This window comes from Solea senegalensis, linkage group LG4 (genome assembly GCF_019176455.1).
Source record: "Solea senegalensis isolate Sse05_10M linkage group LG4, IFAPA_SoseM_1, whole genome shotgun sequence".
Lineage (NCBI taxonomy): Eukaryota > Metazoa > Chordata > Actinopteri > Pleuronectiformes > Soleidae > Solea > Solea senegalensis.
Genome location: NC_058024.1, coordinates 9,175,513 through 9,200,362, shown reverse-complemented (window position 1 = coordinate 9,200,362; position 24,850 = coordinate 9,175,513). Strand labels below are relative to the sequence as shown.

Here is a 24,850-nt window from a genome sequence, read left to right as displayed (position 1 = left end):
CTTCCTTTTTAGATGCATTTTGATAAAACACCATATTGTGACACCTCTGCACAAACGTGTAAGGAGGATACGTGTGTGTTCATGTACCTTGTTCAACGTGCCCTGGCTTAGTTCACATATCTACAGACACACGGACGTGATGGTTGGCTACATTAGCAATTATTAATTCTAAGTGCTGTCTGACAGAGTGGAAGGCTGAGCTGCTGAAATTGCTAACCAACCCTCGAGGGAGGCAGACAGACAAGTGCAGAGTCATGGCAGCAGTCTGCAGCTCATGATGTTTTTATACTGAATTTGAAAAGAGATTTAAAAAAATTCATTTATTTTTTATGTGTTTGTGCTTGTATGAGAGTAATACGAAGCATGGCTTATGAGAACGTACTAACACACTTATCATGTGTGTTATCTCATGTGCTGAAGCTCATGCATCTAGTGCAGGGGTGTCAAACTCATTTTTGTTCAGGGGCCACATACAGCACAATTTTATCTCAAGTGGGCCGGACCAGTAAAAATAGTAAAATAATAGCATAATAACCTATGAACAACAAGAACTCCTTGCATTCTTTCTCCTTTGTTTTACATTTAATGAAGGATATTTTTACAAAACATGACATTTCTTGAGAAATATAAGTGCAATTTCAACAATATCGTGCCTAAATGTACTATTTACACATCAAACTGGATCTAAAATGGCACAAACATTTAGTCACAGGTATCTGGAAGAGAAAAATATTGTATTTGACATTACGTTTAGATTGTAATCGTAGTGTAAAATTTTAACAAATTCATCCTGTGGGCCGGATTGGACCCTCTGGCGGGCCGGATCTGGCCCCCGGGCCGTATGTTTGACACCCCTGATCTAGTGGGTTTAAAAAAAATATTACTAATTGTGTTTAACCCTCTTATGACCATCATGATATTCAGGCCGCCTGGATTTATTTAGATTTTATGGCTGTAGAATTGTCAAACAATGTTCAATGAGTGAGTGCTTCTGCCCCTTTTTCCAAGATAACTTTCAGTATCTAGCAGTTATTCAACCATTTAGGAATTACGGTACTGAGAAGCTGACGTCACAAACATGTGACAAGTGCTTGTGAATGTCCTGAGGGCTACCGTAATGACAAGTATACGGGTGCAAAGCATAGTTTTTGAATTGCCTACATATCACAAACAGTCTAGAAGTTACAGTAATGATGAGGTTATGTTTATGTTGAGGTCAAATGAGGAAGTTTCTTGGAGAAAATCTAATTTCAGTCTGTTTGCACGTAGCACTTGTGATGCTCAAATATTATTAAATCAAGTTTAAAAAAAAATATATATAGAAAAAAGTAATGGGAGAGTATGAATTGTGTTAAGACTAAATTAAGATGGGATAGAATTTTCTTCACTGCTCCTATTTTTGTTCATTGAAGTTAGGTTTAGTTTGAGATTTTCCCATTCTGGGACCTGTTTTTCAAAAATAGAACTGTAGGACTCACAGAGCACTGGTTCCATTTGGGGAAAAAAACCCCAATGTGAGTGGATTCTCCTGAATTGGTCTTCACATGTACAGCCTCTAAAACATGTGAAAATACAGGTTTCACATGTGATAAATTCACACATGATGAATAGGGGTTTTTAGGCAACCTTTCACATCATGTTACAAGCACATAGGTCACACATGTGCTTTTAATTTTAAAGGTAGTAAACGCTGGATAATTAAAAGAAAAAAAAAAAACTCCCACATGTATAACCACAAATTTGAAGGGCTGTTTTTTTGACCTGGTTCATTTTTAATGAACTCCACTGTGGGTCTCCCACAGGCACTGCTATAACTCAGTAACATGCCAAATCAATTTGCCGTGTAGTTAGTCAGCTTTGTCAAATATCCACATTATTATGGGTATTTACCCAGCAGCCAAACTAAAATGATACACAGGTGTTTTTCTTTCTCAAATTTACTTAAATTTGAATGCTTTACTGTTATTTAGGGTGATTTTCAATAAATATCTGATTGTGATTACTGTGTGATATTTGCGCAGATCTGAGAAAATAAAGATGTGTATAGATCAGGACAATATATAATCTAAAATGGTAATTTGACACACATTATGGCTTTAAGAAATATTGCGCCTCCTGAGATTTGATAATTGCAGTAGGCCGTATAGTGATTTTGATTAAATTTAAATGAATTGTTCAGCCCTACTGTCATTATACAAGCTGTACAATGAGATTCAAAATGCCACAATTGAAACAGTCAATATATCAATAGAAATAAATTTAAATAAATATTAATTCAGCTAAAATGTTACACAGTTATTAATATCAACTTGGCACTAATGATTATCACTCATACTTGGCACCAAAAGTTGCAAAATAAGATACAAAAGACCAAACAAAGGACAGGGAAAAAAAAATCTACAATGACTATAAGGTAATTTATTTAAAAACTATATCCTCATAGACGCTGGAACAACAGCACCATTGCTGGGAAACATTCCAGGGTTAACACTGCAGTGGTCGCTCTTTTAGTCAGCACAAATTGGCCCCAGCACCTCCGTGACCTTGACAAGCCCTTTTTTTGTCATGAAAATGTCAGAGAGGAAGCTAATTTGATTCTTTCGCGTGCCTCCCAGCCTCGGCCCCCCTGCGGCGCGGCAGACAGAGCAGAAGGGGGTGGGGGGAGGGTGGTTAATGAGGAGTGGGTGGATGATGTGTCGGAAGTGGGGATTGACCCAGAATCGTCTCCAATGATGCAGACGGGTGCGTCCGTGTGACGGTGAGAGACGCTCGTGTGTGAGACTGTGAATGATGGTTCTCTGACACTGGTGAGAAGTTAGTGTCTCACTGAGTGACACCGTTTCACATTTGATCAAGAGATGCCATTGATTTTGCCATAAAATAAATGAACAGCATTATTTACAGAATGTCTGACCCCATACATCAAAGAGGCATCAAGAGTGTTTTGTCTGTGTGCAAAGCCTCAGGGCAAATATATTCAGTCAGCGGTGGAAACTTTTCACAGCTGATTTTTAATGTATAGTCAGCTCAGTTTTCCCACGTTATCTGCCTGGTTCTGCTGGATATTTGAGAACTGAATGAGCGTTTTTGTCTCTTTGATGTGCTGCTTTGGTGTCGAGGGACGTGGCCTTATGTATTGATTTTGTCACTAACGGAAACAATAGAAAAACAGGAAGCATTGAGGCCGCAGTGGTGCATTTAGACACAGGGCTTACAAAACCTATTCCGATTTTTTTAGTGACAATACTCTATGTCTGTATTTTATGTCTTACATATTTCAAATGCAATATCAGGTGTTTTTCACTGGCTTTTGAGGGTCCAGTCATACAGTATATCCATGTATGCAGAAGTTCACCAGGTTCCTCATGATGTAAATAAAATTTCACCATTCACCCATTTCCTCGTTGGTCTGTGTGTAATCAAACTGGAGATGTGCACTGATTCGTCCATGTAGGGCGGGTCTGCACGACTGTACTTGGCGTCTGCATGTGCGCCGTGTTGCACAACACTCTGCAGTCCGGTTAGTGGCTCTTGCTTTGGTCTGAAAGACATGATGATGAAGGAGACATGGAGATGAACGAAACTGGCTTGAGGTTAAATGAGGAAGTTCAGCAGCTTCCACACATGAACAAGTCTGTTTTTTAAAGAATACAAGGAAATGCAAATGACAGTGATTTTCTGCTGAGAAATTGTTGCTACTGAAATGGAATGGAATGATAGAATGTATTCACGAAAGTATAGGGTTGTACGTGTATGTAAAACTGTAAAGTGGCTCTCTGTGGATGTAGAACATAATAAATATGATATCCTAGGCTATAAACATGGTAATATTTGAGTAAATGCCTCAATATCAGAGATGATTACTCAAGTAAATGAATCATCAGCTATTTTGATTAATAGGTTTGAGTGTTTTTATAGAAGTTTTTTGATTTTTCAGCTTCTTAAATGTGAATATTTTCGAGTTTCTTTCCACTGAATCATTTCGGTTTGTGGACAAAACAAGACATTTGAGAAACACTAATCAACATTTGCTGGATATTTGCTTCATTAATCAAGAAAATAATGAGCAGATTAATCGGTTGTGAGAATAATTGTTAGTTGCAGCCCTAATCGGTACTACAGGATATGACAATATCAAAATTTAAGAAGACTTTGTGTCTCAATATTGGTATAACATCAATATTTACTGCCCTGTCCTATTTAGACAGGCAATAAAAAATAGAATGACAGTGTCTCTTGATGGACATATAGCTGAATTGTCTCGTAAAGGTGACCCAACTCTTTCGAAACGAGTGGGACTGACGTCCGACTCGGTTAAGAGACTGCTCATGTTATCATCGATGAACCAGTTTGCTCCTCATTCATGCTCTAGTGTTCAACTCTGCATCAGAATCACAACCAGTCAAACCAATGAGCACAGATGATTTGATCCCTGCACTCAGCTCAGGCGACAGAGTTTCCAGTGTGTGAGGTTAGTTTGATGGATCTCACAGTGTTTCACGTGCATGACATTTGGGTGTGATGGGGATGCTGGGGTAGACAAGTCAACCCACAAATAAGGAATAGCATCAATGTTCAAGGTTAATCACAAACGGACAGAGATTGTGTCTTTAACAAGTACAATACACTTGCTTTAGAGGATGTCCCAGTCTCTCGTCAGTCCTCCATTCTTAAAAAGCGCACTGAAAAACTTCTCTTTGGTCTCAGTGTCATAGCTGTATATGAACTGTCGTCACAAGTGATGATCGTCGACATAAGTTACTACACATTATAGTAAGAGGTTAAATATTGGAATGTAGGACCCAACATCTACTGCAGTGACTGATTAATTTAATCAATAATGTATCATACAATACTAACAATTACCCATCAACATGATGTCAGAGCTCAGGTTCACACTTTCAAAGCGTGTAAGAAACAGATGTGAAATCAGCTAAATATACCCACTTAATTATTCAGAGGAAAAGCAGCTAATCCTTTACAGTGGGCAAGAATGAACGCGAGAATGCGTGTTGATGATGAACTAATGGATTAATCAGCTCCATCTTTCATGTAAATGAATGTACATCCTGCCTTGATCTGTGGGAGATTCAGCATGTGTATGTCAGTGTGGTGAAGCGGACACCACAGATGAGTCTGACTGCCACCACCTGGGTCAACCAGCTGTCCACGCCCAGCGTTAGCCTCATGTCGTCTCTGTCCCACTTCACTTTACACATAGACATTAAGACGCGTTAAAATGCTTTTTGTCTTTTGTGTGTTTCCTGTCCACTTATCCCACACTTAAATTGTTCTCTCTCTCTTTTTGCTTCATGCACCGCTGCTCGAGTTTCTCTGAGTGGAACACATTAGTGCTTTCGTCCTCCACTGCTCCCACCTGAACCACTCACCTTCATGTGCCTGCTCCTGTGCTTGTCTCCTATTATTTATTCTCTCTCTCTAATTCTGTGGTCACATGATACTCAGTATTGGTCTCATACTGTTTAAAATGAACTGCATCTGAGATTAGAAAACGTTAAATCTGATTCAGTCCGATCACATAAATGCTGTTGTAAAGAGCTTAGTAGTTTTTTTGGACTGCAGATCCTTAGGTTTGTGATATTGGTTTTGTCACGACTGCTGGATTTATCCATGTGCTCTTTGTCTGGACAGTTGTCTTTGCTCATTTTTGTTTTCCGTACCTTGGGTTTTAAATCCTCTGACTGATTTTTCCTTGTGTAACTTGTCCAGTTTTGCTTCCTGTCCCATCTTCCCTTTTGATTGTCTGCCCCTCCCATCTTTGTCTTTTTATTCTGTCCCTGCCTCTTTAGTGTATTTAGTCCCCAGTGTCTTTGATGGTTAATTTGTTCGTTTCAGTTTAGTTTGTTGCTGTAGTTTTTCCATGTTTCTATTTTTTGCAACCTGCTGTTGGGTCCTCCAGTTGTCCCTACCACAGTCATGGCTACGAGCTAAATGGTATGTTACATGTAACGGAAGTATGTGATGGAAGAAGCAGCGGTGTTTCTTTAACCATGACTTGTGTAGGCTTGTGAGTCTGTGATCTCTGTCGTAACTGAGCAACCAAAACCTGGGAGCTGCTGAGACGACTGAAGTTACTGCAGTTTTTCCTGCACTTGCTGCTGGGTGCATATGTGTGCATGTTTGTGTATTGGGGAGGTGGGTCATCGAATGATTCAAGAGGTTCACGCCAGTTTGACCTACTTCTTTGGCTCGAGTATCAAAGGAAAAGTGCTCTTTGTATTTGAAATAGTTTCCATCGTTTAATCTCGGTGTGACACATAAAAAACAATCGCGTCAAAGTTGTGTCGCCTTTGAAAATAATGTACAGTATTTGTGTGTAAAAGTAATATGCTGCATACTAACACCACCTTACACACCATTGTCTTTGACTAGCTTGGAATAATGTGTAATGTAAGACACAGTTGGGTTCACATCCCTTAAGAGAATGCTGATTAAATGACCTTCTGAATCTGTGTGTGTGTGTGTCCTTGGCTACTTGCCTGGTGGACTGCTGTGATGTGTCGCACCCATGTGAAGGACTGGAGAACAAAGGGAGAGGCAGATTTTAGTGAATGGTCTGCTTCTGTGACCCATGATGGAAGAGCGTCTGTTGTTTTAACATGCCAGCTTAGCTACTTAACTGATTACTAGAAGAACATAAAGACGTTATGGGAAAGGTGTCTTGGATGGATTGTGATGGATGGAGCAGCAGTCGGACGCAGAGAGATGAGAAGATTAATCAGAGGCAGACGGACGGAAAGAGACGGAGACAGTTGACGGTTTTATGTGCAGAATCAGTGCAGACGGCTGATACAGGAAATCAATGGGAGCACTGATTAAATGGACAGTGGGACAGAAATGACTGCTGTAGCTCAATAATCAAAAACGGTGCCCTGTGAGTTGGACTGTGCTTGTTTTTCTTTGAGGAGATTGGGTTTACATTTTAACATTCTGAAGCTCAGGCTTGAATGAACAAGCTTTAAAGTGGTTTTTCCATCATCGCAACCATTGTACACTGACAAGTTATGAGGCAAAGCATAATTTACTAACATTTAATATTTATAATAACATTTAAAGTGGGATTGTATGAGTTGTTGACACATTAACAATACTTTGCCACGTGTGCCAACGGACACTTGCTCTTACTCATAACGTTGGTTGCCAAGTCCATAAGGAAAATCCACGCATGCATGAGGCAGCAGTAGACCAGCAGCTCCTGTGTCGCTGTGAACTACGAACACTGAATCTTTTTAAAAATACAGTATTGTCATTCACACACTGACATCCATTCACACGCTGACAACCATGGCGTTAAAATGCTTGACTACTTGTAAGTACAGGTGCTAATACACCCAAGGATGGATTGTTATCCGTTCTGCTGTCGGGAACACTTTGAGGTTAAGTGACTTGCCCAAGGAAATGCCAACAAAGAGGAGCTGGGGATCAAACCAGCTAATGTGCTTTTCAGTGTTCTGTCGCCACAGCAGAAAACCACTTTAGTTTGAATTTAAATGCCTCATAAACCATTTGAGACTATTTCCATTAAGTTTTATGTCACAATTCTTGGTCCCAAGAGCACGAAGACAGTTGACTTTGATGGATACTCTTTGATGGATTTCTGCTAGTGCACAGAAAAAAGAGAGCAGGCAGTGGTCTGCCACTCCTCCGTCCTCACTGCTGAACCTCGGTGGCTTCTCTCATTTCATCACTGATACGCCCAGAGCTCCGAACCAAAAATAGGCCAAACCAATTTCCTGAGTTCTCAGGGCTTTTCATGTCAAACATGTGACAATCTGCACGAAATGCCATATTATCTCCCCTCTCTTGTTCTCAGTTTCATAATTTCTCTCTGGCTCCCTCTGCCTTTTCTATTTGTTTAAGAGTTGAACAAGCAAATAACTGGTTCAAAGAGGCCTTTTTTTCAGCTCCACCTCGACAGCTATTCACATGTTTTGTGTTGGTTTTGCCCGGTGACAAAAGGCTGCTATCACATGTTGGACATCTCCAGTGACGTGCAAGCACACCTCTCTCAAAGGTGTGAAGAAATGGAAACAAATGAACCTAAAGTGTTGAATGAATTATTACAGTCACTGTCACTGAGACCATGAGATTATGTTTGCTGTGATGCAGATTTCAAAGCGGTGGCAGCTTTTACCAAGCGCTTACATTCAGTAAGACGTGTTACTGTAGTTTGTTTTTAAATAAAAACAAAGCTAAACATTCTTACTTTTTTTTTAAGTAGTTGTGCTCTCATGGCTGTAAACTTGAGTATGCGCAGAGTTATCTTGTCCTTGTTGCCATGGGAACATGACCTGGACTTGCTCACAGGGTGATAAGAGTTCAGCTGGGCTTGTCACCACACACTCACGTTTGTGCAGCATGGGTCGTGAGGACACTCATTGACATAATGCATTCCCTGACCTTCACATAAACCCAAATCTACCCTAAAACCAAGTCTTCATTTTCAAAAAGCCATTTTAAGGGATGATTTACACCAAAATGTCCTCACTTTACCATAAGTGTTTTGGTCCTCATAAAGATACCCAAAGAAGAACACACACTTTCATTTATTATACAAGGACATAATCTCAAAAGTGGAAGCATTGGATGCAACCAGTAAGTTTGAAATGTAGCGCGTAAGTCTGTCTTGTACTTGCACAAATACAAACACCCTGTTGTGTCAATCGGGTTAATCCTAATCTAAACGCAATGACAAAGCACTAATCGGAGGTTATAGCGCAGGCAAACGGAACAGAACCAGATGGAGACAGTGTGCTCGTGTTTATGTAATCTCTGTTGGACCGATTTCATGGTGTAATCTCTGTCTGAAAGGGAAATGCCGTCTGCTCTGTAAATGAAGCTGCAGTGTCTTGTATTTGCTATTTATCATGTAGTGAATAGAACACGGATATTATCGACCTCAGTTTGGTAAAACAAAAATAAGAACTCTTGTATTTGTCAGTGACAGGCTTAGTACTATGAAGCCTTTTTGTCACTGTCACAACTTTTGTCTTTTTTTTGCATGTGTCGTCCTTTGAAAGTCAGTAGGTGAGAGGAAAACCAAAACATTTTTTAAATAAACTTTTAAAAGATTATTTACAGGTATGTAATATCTACAGCTGCATAACACCTACAGTTATAGAAAAACCTTATTCAAATTTTTAATACCATAAGGTGTGCAGTAGATGAATGCATGAATCTGTCTGTCACGGCCGGGATGTGAATCCTGGTCTCTAGTTTCAGAGCGTAACTCCTTACCAGCTGAGTTGGTGGGGATGTCAGGTGACTTGTGTCCATTCTCTGTCCTAGTCTGTCCCTGGCCATGAATAATACATCGTAGATGTACACACAAATACATTAAAGGCTTTGGACATGTCTGGACTAAGTGCATTGACGCCAGAGCTGACCTTTTCAAAGTATCCCCATAGGTACAACATTACAACAACGTCTTGAAACACTTTTATTTGTGATCATTTCTATTTTAAAACATCTTCTTATGTCTTATTCTGGTGTCCAAGTTCAAACCGTCATACAATTACACCGAATATGTATATGTGCATCTTAGAGTTTGACAGAATTTCAAGAATCGATGCTCAATCCATGTTAGTGTTTGCTGTTGGGGTTTTGCGAGAAATTGAGTGTGTGGTTTGTTTGCGGAGACAACACCCTGTCAGCTGATGGTGTGGGTGCATCCTGAAGCAGTTTTGATACCTTTGACATGCACTGACAAGTTTGGTACTAGAGGGAAACACCTTTAACTTAGGCTAATGTTTTATTGCTGGGTACTGTGACTGTAAAAATGTAAATAAAGATCAGCAAAATCATTTTAGCTGAGCCATGTTTGGGCTCTTTGTTTCCTCCTTTTGGGAGAAGAATATTTGGTTGGAGAATAGTTGGAGAATTATGTCTTTGAAATGACTTGGCACAACAGCTTCAGAGTTCATGAATGGTCTAAAATAACTGTATCGGACTGATATCGGTATTGGTAGATACTCGCGTTTGCGATATCGGTATTGGACACAAAAGTGGTGGTATCGTCTCATCTCCAAGTTGACCATGTTCTCTCAGAGAAGTTGAAATAAAACATGGACTCAAATATCCATAACCATATCTTTTGTTAGCCATTGTTAGCAATACCAGTTGATAACAACACTGTACATGGTATTTTGTCCACTCATAAAATAATTTTACGATATACAATCAAATTTGCAGTGTTTTTATGATTGACGTACGAATGACAAGAGTTTGTGAAATATCCGCGTTGAAACTGACTTGAGGGGGGGGGAAACTGACTTGAGGGAACATACTATAACTCTCTCTTTCTTCTATCTCTCCCTCACCTCCTTTCTGTCCCCCACATCTCCTCTGTCCCCAATTTTTTCCTTTCACCCCAACCGGTCGAGGCAGGTGGCCGCACATCTTTGAGTCTGGTTCTATCAGAGATTCCTGTTAAAAGGGAGTTTTTACTCTCCACTGATGCCTAGTGTTTGCTCATTGTGTGAACTGTTGGGTTTCCTCTCCTCTCTATAATATTGTAAATGTTTTTGCCTTACTATATTCAGTGCTTTGAGATAATGTATGTTGTGATTTGGTGCTGTACAAATAAATTGAATTGAATCGTTTTGCGGCCCTGTGATGGACTGGCAAACTGTCCAGGGTGTACCTACCCCACCTATCGCCCTATGTCAGCTGAGATGGGCACAGCTCCCCCCGCGACCCTCATGTGGAGGATAAAGCGGTAGAAGATGGATGAATGGATGGATCAATCGTTTTGCTAATGATTAGCTGTTTGTCAGTTTTGTGAAACGGATGCTGCAGGTCCAGGGTTTAGGAGACAGTAGCCGTGCGACACTCGTACAAAGGAAACGAGATGTGAGGGACAGACACAGAATTGGAAAGTGTTGACATTTTTTTACAGATAAATGTGATGACAAGTGGATAATTCAGTGAGTCTTGCCACCTCCTATTTTGGCAGCACGTGACAAAGTAGTGTTAGGTTGTTTGCAGTCCATATTTGTGAATGGAAAAATAAAAGTTGGCACAGAAACCAGTGTTTGTGTTCATAGAAACAGTGGTGCAGAGATCTGTTTTGTATTCATGCAAAAACTTCCCAATTTTGTTGAGACGTAACACAAGTGTGTATGTGCTAGGGTTAGGAAAGTGTTGTCTGCCTACACAACATTTTCACACTAATATCTTTCACTCTAAATGTCAAAACAATTGCTAACGTACTCACCCACCATTTGCATTTCTGTCCACCTAATTGTGTAGTCCTAATTTAAAAGTCCAGTGATTAACAAACGGAATTGGAATCTATTTCTCAAGACTATGTTTATATATATAATACACTTATATATATGTATATATATATATATGTATATATATATATATATATATATATATATATATATATATATATATATATATATATATATATATATATATATATATATATATATATATATACAGTGGGTTGCATAAATATCCGCACACCTCTTACATTTTGCCATGCTAGGACCAGAAACATAAATGTATTCAATTGAAATTTTATGTGAAAGACACACACTAAGGTACACACAGTCGTGAAGTGAAATGAAATTTATTCATGCTTTTGAACTTTTTTCATAAATACAAAACTGAAAAGTGGGGTGTGCAAATGTATCTACCCCCCTGAGTCAATACTGTGTGGAACCGCCTTTTGCTGTAATTACAGCTGCAAGTCTGTTGGGGTATGTCTCTACCAACCTTGCACATCTTGGGACTGGAGGTTTTGCCCACTCTTCTTTACAAAACAGCTCAAGCTCAGTTAGATTAGATGGTGAGCGCTTGTCAACTGCAGTTTTCAGATCTTTCCACAGATTCTCAATTGGATTTCGGTCTGGGCTTTGACTTGGCCATTCTAACACATGGATATTTGTTGTATTCAACCATTCCGTTGTTGCCCTGGCTTTATGTTTAGGGTCATTGTCTTGCTGGAAGGTGAACCTCCGCCCCAGTCTCAAGTTTTCATCCAAGATTGCCCTGTATTTGGCTCCATCCATCTTCCCATCAATTCTAACCAGCTTCCCTGTCCCTGGACTTCATGATGCTGTCTGCTCCCCATTATTCTCTAAACAGACCTCTGAGACCCCCAACCCACTGTTTACACATATATATATATATATAAGTATTTATATTTATATATGTATGTGTATATATCTTTATATATGTTTCATATTTTAAAAAGGAAGCTTCATTTCCATAGGAAGTACAATTACATCCTTTTTTGTGTGCAAAGGCCACTGTTCTTGTCATTACATTTTACACACTGGGCACTTAAGTGGAATATTTTCCTTTTTTTTTCGCTGCAAAATGTCAAATGTGGTTTGTGTCTGCTGTTAAGTACAACCAATCAACTAAAATGTGCTGCTGCTGCATTCATCTTAGGTAAATCCTTCTCTAATATGCAGACACACTTACGTCAACACACCAACTCCATTCGCCTGCTTCACACATGCATATGTATGTGACCTTCTGGACGAAACATGAATGTCAGTGTGTGTCAGTCAGAGACTCCAGAATTAAGATATTCCTCGGTTCTCAGGAGAGTTTGCTCTTTAGCATCCAGATGAATAAAAGGATCCTGGAACACTTGAATGTAATGCACAATAATGACTCATAACAATTATGATTCTGAGATCAGCTTTTTTAAAACATACAACTAAAAACAAACTATTATACATATTAACACATTATTACAAAACAGGGCTGAAACAATTACTTGATTATAAATCAGTTTGAGTGTTTTTGTTTAGATTTTTCAGCTTCATAAAAGTGAATATTTTGTGGTTACTTTGCTCCATATAACAAAGAAATCATTCAAACTGAAACATTTTTGATTGGTGGAAAAGAGTTGTGTATTATTCCAACGATAATTTACCCACGGCACAGATACATGTTGTGCATGAGCACTGAGAATTAAAAATGTGTTTCCAGCTACAGCTGCAACTAACAATTATTTTCATTATTGATCAATCTTTCTGTTATTTTCTTGATAAAATTGTTTGGCCCATAAAATGTCAAAAAATGTTGCAAAATGTTGATCAGTGTTTCTCAAAAGTCTTCCTTCAAATGTCTTGATGAAGTTTTAATGTTATTTTTGTTATACGGAGCAAAGAAACCAGAAAACATTCACATTAAAATCAACAAACTGGTTTTAATTATAAAAAAAAAACATTAGTACAGCCCTAGTTCTTGCTGTATTTTCCATCAGTGTCTTTTCCCGCCCTGGTCGTCACCTGTTGAGCTTTTTTTGTTTTCTTAGCTGTCAGCATAACCTCCGTTGCTTGGCAGACGGACTGTTGAGTTGTATGTCAACAGTTATTGGATCTCGTGTGTAAAAAGAGGAAGTGTGTGTTTGCATTTCAGGAACACACATTTGCATCGCAATTATTATGAGAACCAAGTTTTGATTGATGAGCCGGAGGTGGGAAGTGACTAGGCTCTGCTGCTGTTATCAGAAGGAAAAAAGGAAATGGAACAGGCTCTTCCCCTCTCCTCTACTTCTGTCATTCACGCTTTTGTCCTCATGCAGTGTGTTTTCACTGGCAGCAAGAGCAGGGGAGGTGCTGCTGCAAAACAGGCAGGGGTGTGAGGACGAGGACAAGAGCACAGAGACAAAAGAGCAGCATGATGAGGTTTTCCTGCACAGTCACGGTGAAGTTAAAGAGATAACAAATAACGGCGTATTAAAGGGGAAGGTCGCGTTCAGAACGTCCTTGCGTGGGGGAAATTTGATGAGCTTGGATGTTGTCTTCTGATAAGTGGACAGAGGTAAAGGAAACATGAAGGCAGTGGCTGGTTTCCTCCACTGGCTTGGGGCCAGAGACACAACAGAGCACGGACACACTCGCAGCTCAAGAGACTAATATTAACTCCGTCTCTTTGTGTCTATGTGTGTGTGTGTGTGTTTATGTGCATGCCGTGTCCTCACTCAAGTGTTTACATTAAGGAAATGAGCTCTTTGGCTATCACTGGCCTTTTCGTTGAAGGTTGATTGAGCGTGAACACACACACACGCGCACACACATGCTGGCACACAGTGATCACAGTGGTCACAGTGGCCTGGTTTTTTACTGCTTCTCTGGGCTCAGTGGTAACAGACTTGGCGCTCAGTCCAGGCTGTTTTCTGGCATGTGATTGGCCACCGGGTCAGCAATTGAATTTCACGTGCAGATTATGGCGTAATAATGGGTGTAAGGCGTTTGTAATATGCCGCTCATACACTACAAGTGGAACGCCATTATACTGTTGTGAATACAAACATATGCTGGCATCGGTGCGCACAGTCAATGAACCCTGAAAGTGTCTGAGCAGCGTGTGCAGTTCCCAAGGAAACTGGACGCTCGTGAAGTGGGTCCAGCTGAGGGACAAACACTGGAAACTACACATAAGAGTTCATGGTGTGTGTGTGTGTGAATGTACTTGTATTTATTACCTCTTTGGGACCTTTTCTGGCATAAACACTGACCTTTTCAGGACCAGTAGTCCTCATGGAGACAACACCTGGTCCTAAAGAGGCAGAGCCTCATTTCTGAGGGACTTGTTAAGTTTAGAGATAAGGTTTGATTAGGTTAAGGTAAGGCATTAACTTGGTTTTAGGTTTATGGTCAGGCACTGGGAAATGCATTATGTCTATGATGTTCAAATGAAAGTTAGAATAATTATGTAAAAGTTATCACAATTGCAATTTCAGTCAAAATAATCTCAATTAGATATTTATATATAATTGTTCATCCCTGTGTGTGTGTGTGTGTGTGTGTGTGTTTGTGTGTGTGTGTCAATATGACAGGCACTGCACCAAAACTTTTACACAAAAGGGTGTAGCATGTTCTTTTTTTAATCAGCTTTTTTTTGGCAATTATTAAGCTCTTGTTTGTGTGTGTTTGTTTGTTTTTTTCTGAATCCTAATTAGCACTCTTGGCTCTGATAATTATTGTAATAAGTATATTTCCCACAGAGCTTGTGTGGTAATGAGTTTTTTAAGTGTGTGTGTGATTGACAGAACTGTGTTGTGAGTGAAGACGATGTTTGTGCTTATTTAAATTTACCATCAAAATATTAACTACTGTAATCTAATGCAAGGATGAGAACTCGAAGATATGACATATCATCTTCTTTTAGATTAAAGAACAAACATTTAATGGTTAAATTGTGTGTGTGTGTGTGTGTTTGATCCTGACTCCCCGGGGTCTTTAAACCACTTTCCCATTAGTGAGTAAAGATGAGAAAAGATTGCCGCTTTAATTTGCCGCATGAGGATCCACAACCTGCTTCTCTGTTCCTCTTCCTCCCTCAGTGTCATACAGACATTTAATCGTGGTGTTATGGGATATTTATAGCTGATACTTGTGTCCTTTAGTGTGAGTCGCCATCTTTGTGTGAATGATGAATGTGTGTGAGATGTTTGCTGCTTGGATCAATGTTATAGATCTGAGCTTTTGTTAGTGCGTCTGGCTAAATGTTGGCCCAGCTGAGCCGTGGCTTTATTCTGTGTGTGTGTGTGAGTATTGATTATTTATAGAGCCGTTCCATTTTCTTCTCCCTGTGGATCACTGATGGGTTGTCAGTGTTGTTTTGCGTCTTCTTTGTGTGTGTGTGTGTGTGTGTGTGTGCTTTGGTTGTGTGTCCCAGGCATGTTTGTCTACTCTAATTAGATGCAGAACTTGTCAACACTTTTGTAAGTGAATCCAGACCTACAAGTAGTTTTTTTTTGGTAGATTTTTACACGTCACACACACTCACACACACTCTCACACACCCTGTTCATTGTCCACAGCCAACACACTCCTCACATGCCACATCCAATTTCTGTTAATAACCGGCTGAAACAGTGCTCGTATGGAATCTGTGGTTTTACTTGCATTAACCCCAGAGTCAAGGTCACATCCAGCGATTAAAGCATCTCATCTGTCTGCACAACATCATAATCATCATCGTCATGAGGATTCTGGGTTACATTGCTGCTGCTTAGACAAACTAGTATCTATAATTCCCTCTAGAAATGGCTCAATACCACTTCACTGTTTGTGTCTGATATCACAGCCTTGAGTATTACAACTGGGATGATATGATTGTGTGACTCGAATGAATCACGATGTTTGGGCTCTGACTGGATTTACAACACAGTACGACACGATGCGACACAACATGAGACCGTGCGATATGACACGACACTATATTATATGGTAAGAAACGATACAACATCACATGATATAATATGACATGTCAGGACACAAGATGACGCAACAAGATATAACATGCGACAGAACGATACAATACAATATGACAACATACAATATAATGCAGAGCAATACAATGCGATATTACATCACACGGTATGATACGATGAGATACAATATGATACAGAACAATACACTAGAAGATATGATACAATATAATACACAAGTCATGATACAATATGAGACAGAATGATACATTATGATATAATATGATACATTATGATATAATATGATACAGAACGATACATTATGATATAATATGATACAGAACGATACAATACGATACGACAAGATACAATGTAATGCAGAGCAATACAATGCGATATTACATCACACGGTATGATACGATGAAATACAATATGATACACAAGTCATGATACAATATGATACAGAACGATACGATACTTTATTGCCTGCATAAAGAAATTAGTTTTGGACTCAGTTGTGCATCACAATTGATACATAAACGCTACACATATCACAGTGTATAATTGAAATACTATAAAAACATAACATCATTTCATGTAACTGACAGATCTTTTTGTCTATCACAAAATCTTGATGAACCGATACTGATCATTGTGTCAACTCATCCCTAAGTTCTTCCTTAAACCCGTTTACGGTCTGAAAGAAAGTAAAAAAAATAAACATAAAATGCTGTCGTCAGCTCTGCTGTGTGTTTCTGCAGCACCATGACCAAGTGTGATGAAGCGATCACAGTGGGTGTTTGTGGTAGGTGTGGTTTCTGGTTCACGCTTAAGAGAGGGGGCCCATGTGTGGGATGAAGATAGTACAGTAGGTTGTTTTCAAAATGAGTGTGTCTTTGTGGTGTTCTGCTGCCCACTGACCACACAGCAGCTGTCCGTGTGGTAGTTAGTGGGATTTTCTGTGGCTCTGTCAGGCTTCCCAGTGTGTGTGTGTGTCTTTGTTGTTGCATCCCAAAGGGAGTTTCTTGTGTGGTCTCACTGTGCGGGGGAGTTGATATGCATCCCCGAAAGACAGAACCGGGGGGTTTAGCATGTGGAGAGATGGACCCAGTGTTCCAGTAGTCTCTGAGGTTTTTTCCACAGCTTAAAGTGATTATCTTTCCTCTGTGTCCACAGTTTTCTTCTAAAAGCCCCAGATTAACACAAGGCTGCACAACACATTGTTTTATTTCATTCACATTGTCTTATGTGAGAACAGTAGACCTACAGCTGTCTTACAATTGGGGCTGCAAATATTAATTCCCATGGAAAGTGTCTGGAAATTTGCAGGGAATCCGCCCCTTTGCAACCGTCCTTACATTATTTTACTATTAGAATTAGAATTTAATGTTATTAATCCCCTTGGGGAAAGTATTCCTCTGCATTTGACCCATCCTAGAATTAGGAGCAGTGGGCTGCCACACTGAGTAGCGCCCGGGGAGCATTGGGGGTTGGGTACCTTGCTCAGGGGTACCCCTGCCCTTTTTGGCCTTTTTGAACCGGCGACCCTCTGGTTACAAGTCAAGTCCCCTTTCCACTTGGCCACGGGCTGCCTCACAAGATATCTCTTGATAGCCCGTTTGTCTGAGCTCATGAAATGTTTTCTTTTGAGATGTTTTTGCTTCTCACAGGCCATTGATGATACTTATATCTACTCTAAAATAAAACAAGTATTTTCCATCTAATCTGTATTCATTTTAATATTTTAATATGTATTAATCTAATCCAATCCACCTGTATTTATAAAGCACTTTAACAACAATAACAGCTACCTAAAAATACTACCTAAAATACCTGTTGTATACTGTATATTGCCTTTATTGACTGATGAAAATACAATTTAAAAAATTATAAAATTATACAGAAAATTGCTTAACTATACATTAATGGAACAATACTTGTGGTCTCTGTCTAATGCACCTATATATTTGAAATAAAAATATGTATATACTATATACTGAATTAAATGCAATATGTTCTGGGAACGAAACATGTCAACTTAAATAACTGATGTAATAATGGGCTGATTCATTAAATAATATCCCTATTAAAATGGCCAAATTAGGCAGCCACACAGATTAATCGTCTTCATCTTCTTCTTAAAAGGCCTTGTCTGCATTAATTAGACATTTGTCTTGCCTGCAAGGTGTTGTGCCTCTCTGCTGGCAAACGTGCTGAAAATGAACCTAAATTTAAACCCTCAGTCCTCATTCTGTCAGTTGCACAGGTGCTGCTTTTACATAGATGAATCTAATCAGGGATTATTTTAGAGCTGGGATGTAAACAAGTAAAAGCAATTAACTGCCATGAACTACCTGTCAAGATGGAAAAGCCCTACAGTGAGGATTAACAGCCACTGTAATAATGACTTATGAGACATCGTCTGTCTCATTCCTGACAGTCTTCCACACTAGATTTTCTCACAACTGTCTATTTCATACCTCTTTTATGATTGACTGCATGTTCTCTGACTGTGTAACAGCAACAGGTGTGCTGTTGCTGATGTTGGTGCTTTATTCTAACCACTAGTGCCCAATTTCCACTGTACAACATCGTGTGATGGTCTTTTTGAGCAACTCTGCACTTCTACACACAGTGAGTTTTAAAATAAAAATTTTAATGAAGGCCAATCTAGTCATCCTATATTCAAACAGTAAATGTAGGGCTCGGGCAGTTATGCTTCTGTTATGATTCGATTGTATCACGATACCTGGGTGTCGATTCAAAATGTATTGTGATTCTACAGTTATTGCTATCAGATACTACCTAAATCACAGTACTAAAATCTTGGTTAAATGTTTATGAATCTTAATGAGAGTTGGTTAAATGTCTACTAGAATAGCATTTTTTTTTATGTTTTTAAGGTTCTAAAAACGGGCTGCATGAAAGCAATTGGAGGGCCGCATGTGGCCCACAGGCCTCGAGTTTAAGGCCACTGGCCTGTAGGTGGTAATTTGTGCTTGCATTGTGTTTTTCTGGTCTGTTCCCTGATGTTTTGGTTTTGGTCTGTTTTTTTGTCCATTCTCTGGTTGTTAGTTTTGTAATTGCAGTGTTCTTTGTTTCTTGTATTGTTTTTCTGTCCTGCTGTGTTTGACCCCCCATAGAAACCAGATATTGGTCCATCTCAACAGGTTTATCCTAATATAATACATTGTCTTGGCTTGTGGATGTGGATGTCTTTTCCTTTGAGTTCATTATGATGTTCTCATCCTGTCTACAATTATCATGTGGTTTAAAGGAGAACATGTGTAGCCTGTAGATCAGTTCATCCTGCTTGATTTACACACTGCATTTAAACACTATAAAACACTGCAGCAGTAGCAGTGTCTTGTCTGCAGAGTTGTGCAATGGCTCTTTTATGTTTAAATGTATGAATTATTTAATCATTGTCTCTCTTCTTCTGCCGTCTCCTGACAGGATTCGTCCTCAGATGGCCAAGGAGAAGATCGAGGGCTGTCATGTTTGCACCATGGTCACACCTGGAGAACCACAGGTTCTGCTGGGAAAGGACAAGGCCTTCACCTACGACTTTGTGTTTGACCTTGACTCAGAGCAGCACAACATCTACCAGGCCTGTGTGTACAAGCTCATTGAAGGCTGCTTCGAGGGATACAATGCCACCGTGTTCGCCTATGGTCAGGTATGATGGCAGGCTTTGAGTCTAATGGATTATTTTAATATTACCTGATGAAATTTATTCCATATTTTTGTGGTTCTGGTTCATATTACGGATTTTGCTGCAGTTTCATTTTAATTTGGGAAGTCGCATTCCCAACAAGTTTAGATGTGTGTACTGTATCTCAGTGACATCTCAACAGATCTTACTTATGTAAGATGATAACAGCTATAAGCAGGTAAAGTTCTATACAAATCCAGAACGTCTTCTGGATCCAGTGGATCAAAATGTAAACATTTCAGATTAAACATTGGTAACAAAGAGTTTAAAGCTTGGCTGAGGTATGTGCTCTTGTTGTGTAACTAATTACTTCAGTCCTTTTTTTACCTGAAAAACTGGAATCAAATTCCTTGTATGTGTACTTATACTTGGCCAATAATGCTATATTTGTATCTTGAATCATTTCTAAATGGTTTATAAAATATATGGCTCTATTTATTATTCTTATTGTTAATCACAAATTGGACTACATACAGCACTTGTGAATACACCCAAAATCACATTACATGTAAGGTGCATAGTGTTTAAAGGATAAAATCAGAGCTTTAAGTGTCAATTTAATATGTTTCAGACGGGTTCAGGGAAGACATACACCATGGGAACAGGCTTCGATGTGAGCCTGAGCCAGCTGGAGCAGGGTATCATTCCGCGGGCTGTTCACCAGCTGTTTGAGGGAATCCAGAACCGGAGGCTGCAAGCTCAGGAGGATGGCACCCAGGCGCCAGAGTTTAAAGTCAGCGCCCAGTTCCTAGAGGTGAGCTCATGATCATGTACGAGTATGGATGCACAGCACATGTAGGACCACACTGCAACACACATTTTAACACTATAGCTCTGATAGCGGGTGTGGTTAGGGTTAAAATTCATTATAGGGTTCAATATACGTCGCCCTTCCTCGTGCAATACGATACGAGATAATGGTGGAGAAAGCTACGTTAAGAGATGCTCCATCCACGTTCAATACATAGACTTTATACACTGTGTTCTTTATGTTGTGTTAGACAGGTATCATGATGTATCGCTATATGATTGTCTTGCAATGTATCGATTATCGCAGAATCGTTATATTGCAATGTTATTGGTATCGTGGAACATGTATCGTGTATTGTATCATGAGGCAACCTGTGATTTCCACCCCTAGTATATGAGTGTCCTCACTAAGAGTGCTTTACAAGAATGTGTGTGTGTATTCTTGTATTCTTGGATCTTTTCTGGTGTAAACACTGAACTTGTCAGGTCCATATGGAGACCACAACCTGGTCCTAATGAGGCAGAACCTCATCTGAAGATCTGGTTAAGTTTAAGGCTAAGATTTGTTTTGTGGTTGTGGTTAAAGTTAAGGTGTTAACTAGTGATGGTTACAGCTGTCCAAATGAATGAAATTCAACTAGAATCCTTAAAAGGGCAGCTGTGTCTATATATGTGTATGTGCTGTTGCATATGGGTCCACATTAACTCTAACCAGATGCGGCAAAACAGAAGGACGAGGGGAATCACCCCCCTCTTTCACAAACAGGAAGTGACAACCTGATGACAGATGGCCGAAATGTCTGCTTGTGCTTTGTTGGACCTGATTAATGTCGGCCATTACCTCTGACATTATTCCTCATCACTGCGGGGATGAAGATGGATCAGAGCAAGGGAGTGAGGGATGGTTGTGTAGGAGAAATGTAATAATATGACATGTAATGGTTTCTGTCAGGCAAATGTTTAGGTGAGGATTGGGGGGGTGATTGTCTATATGTGGGTGTGTGTATATATGATGTGATTATGTCAATAATCATTTCACAATAACAATTTTAATAGAATAAGCACTCATTCTGTCGAGCTAATTTCCTTTCTTGCCAGTCTGGTCCCAGTGTGTTTCTACGTTTCTCAGGTCATAAGGTTATCTCTGTTGATTATAAGCAGATGGATGTGTGTATGTGTGGAGGGGGTTAGGGTGGATACATAGATGTGTGTGTGTGTGTGTGTAGGGGGAGTGGCAGTAGGTGGGAACAGCTGAGCTCTCAGCTGACCTCTGTTGCCCTCATTGGTTTTTGAGAGGTCAATTACAGAGACGACAGAGCCGTGTGCAAATAAGTCTCATCACAGTAAAAAAGAACATTTTTATAGAACTTATAGACTTAAGTTTCAGTTTATTCAATAAAAACCTGTTTTCACTGATTAGATCTTTAAGTTTAGTGTTATTGACGGTGAACTTAAAGTTCCTTTATTATCTTTCTGAACATCTTGCAAACTCTTTGTATGTATTTATTTTGATGATATTTCCTTGGAGATTTTTAAAAAATAGTAAGAAATATTGTCTATGGATTATTGCCCTAGTTATACAGTAAACTCGATATTATCCATTAAAATACATCTGTCTGTGTCTGTGACTCTTGTTTGTCATAGTTGTACAACGAAGAGGTCCTGGACCTATTTGATGGAACCAGAGATCCAGAAAGTCGGAGCAGGAAGTCCAACATTAAGATCCATGAGGACGCCAACGGCAGCATCTACACAACTGGAGTCACATCCAGACTGGTCCAGTCAGAGGAAGAGGTGGGTACACTTTTTCACATTGGTCTATATCATCTATTGTTTGTGATTTTGTATTGTTAGGTACTATTTGTTCTACAAAAAGTATAGAATCGTAAAATCATAAATAGTGAAAAAAAACCAACAAATTCAATGATTAAACTAGAAGTAGCCAATTTTTAGTGTTTTGGTTGATTGTTTTTAATGAATCGAGTTAAATTTAAATGAAATTAAAATTCGATTAATGTTGCTAAATACATGTATAACCCTTTTTGACATTTTAATTAGATTTTTTTGGGAAAAATGTTGGTTTTGTGATGACTTGTTTGATGTATTTAAACTAATGTTTAGTTTAGGAGACCCATAAATGTTTATTAAAGAAAAGCTGTGTCATGTTAGACCTCCGCAGGACCTAAAAAAGGCCTTGTATATAATTGGTATTGGCCAAAGAAGAAGACCAGAGCTATTTCTTCTGCTTCACTTTCGTTCAAGCCTAATTTTAAAGTAAATTTTATTGTTTATGCTACATTTTTATAGTTTTAGAAGAAGCCAAATTTAAATGCCTTCTTCTAATACTATTGTAAACCTCAGTTGTTGTTGTATTTTACTGTGCATATGACAATAAACCTCTTGTATGTATTTTATATTTGATTAGCTGTCTTTGATTTTTCAATGGTCTCAGACTTAAAATACCTTCCAATTTCTTTTGTAAATTCAGATTACTTGTCTAGATTTTCTAACTAAGAGTTCAGAGCTTCTATTTGAGCCTAAAAAAATGTGAGTCATCATGTTAGAGTAAGTGAAACACTACAAACGGATAAATGTAAGGATGTAGCGGAGTGTTGGACTGAGTGGGGAAGAGAAGAAAAGCTGTAGATATATCCTTTCAACTCACATTCTTTTCTTAGCATCAGACATGTGAGGTTCAGTTTCTTTTACTTACATTCATGCATCATGGATGAGTAACAGTTCTCATGAAGGAGAGCTGACAGTGAAGACGAAGGAGTATGTGTTAGGGTCAAGAGGGCAGCAGGAAGAGGAGATGTGATGAGGAAAGAGGTCAACGGAGGAGACAGATGGTGATTAAGAGCCAAAAAAGACTCCTACTCTGTGATGCTATAGTTTCCTTTTTAAACAGGTGATAGAGTTTTAAACGGAAGCTGAAATGAAGATGAGAGTGGAAGAGGTGAGGCAGTTTGGCCACGTTGAGCCTCATGCTTCACATTCCCTACGTACACTTCAGACAGATGAGAGACAAGTGGAGACAGATGTGAACTCCTGTGGGAGACAGGAGAGTGAGTGTGGGGGTGATGGAGTCACAGGGGAGAGCTATTGGCAGCCCTTTTTGAACAAGTAGCTAAAAAACCTATTTTTTTGTATGTTTGAAGATGTGGCTCAGTGGTAGAGTGGGTTGTTTTTCAACCTTAAGATCTGGGCTGTTACTAGTCTACATGCAGATGTGTCCCTGTGCTGCTACTTTAAGTTTCTCCTGACAGCTGTGCTGACAGCATTTGAATGTATTTACAGTATATATATGTATATGTGAATGACGGAAACTGTAACGTAAAGCAGCTTTGAGTGGTCATTAAGGCTAGAATATACAGACCATTTCCTTTCAAAGCTAAAAAAGAATTTGAATTTTGAATTAGAAGCTGAAACGAAGTGGAAATTAGCCTTGTGAAGACAGACGTGAACTCCTGTGAGACACATCATGTGGAGGTGATATAGTCACGGGGGAGAGACGGCAAGAAGGGAAAGGAAATCAAACAGTGGAAGGAAAATGTAAAGATGTTGCTGTTGGCAGCTTTTTGAAAGAGTGGCTCAAATTGTGTTTGTCAAAAGTCTGGAGTCATGCAAAAAAAAAAGTGGTTTCCTCTCAAAGATCAGTTATTAGGTTATTTCTTTTTCTTTAGTTCATTTCATGTTAAGTCATGATCAAATGTCCGGTGTGTGTTTTCCTGCAGCTGCTGCAGTGTCTGAAGCTCGGCGCTCTGTCCCGCACCACGGCCAGCACACAGATGAACGCTCAGAGCTCCCGCTCGCACGCCATCTTCACCATCTACCTGTGTCAGATGAGAGTCTGCCAGCAGCTGCTCATGGTGAGAGTGGGGTCAGGGTGTGGACGGGTGAGGTTTGCAGCTACCTGTGTTTCAGTGGAGGTTGCTGGTCTTTCAAACAGGGAAAGCTCATTTCAGCCCTGGTTATTTATACATAAATAACCAGCAACCAGCATAAATGATACACAAAGGAACAACTAGAACCGGGAAACAAGATAATTATATTTATACAATATCGCCAAGCAAGTCACACACTAGTGACACATTCTAATCGTGTTGTAAATGCACATTTAGTATTGACATGTAAATACATCACAGTACATATTTGATGACATTTTAGAGGAAGCTGAG

General features: G+C 39.4%; 1 protein-coding gene across 5 annotated transcripts in view; it reads left to right on the top strand.

Annotated features, from left to right (window-relative positions):
- Nucleotides 1–24,850, top strand: part of kif21b (kinesin family member 21B) — a 79,012-nt gene that overhangs the window by 12,838 nt on the left and 41,324 nt on the right. For all 5 annotated transcript variants that reach the window (XM_044022887.1, XM_044022886.1, XM_044022883.1 and 2 more), the window contains exons 2-5: nucleotides 19,664–19,886; nucleotides 20,494–20,676; nucleotides 22,317–22,466; nucleotides 24,407–24,541. In XM_044022887.1, coding sequence (XP_043878822.1) covers nucleotides 19,664–19,886; nucleotides 20,494–20,676; nucleotides 22,317–22,466; nucleotides 24,407–24,541 — 691 coding nt within the window. The remainder of the gene's footprint in view (nucleotides 1–19,663; nucleotides 19,887–20,493; nucleotides 20,677–22,316; nucleotides 22,467–24,406; nucleotides 24,542–24,850) is intronic.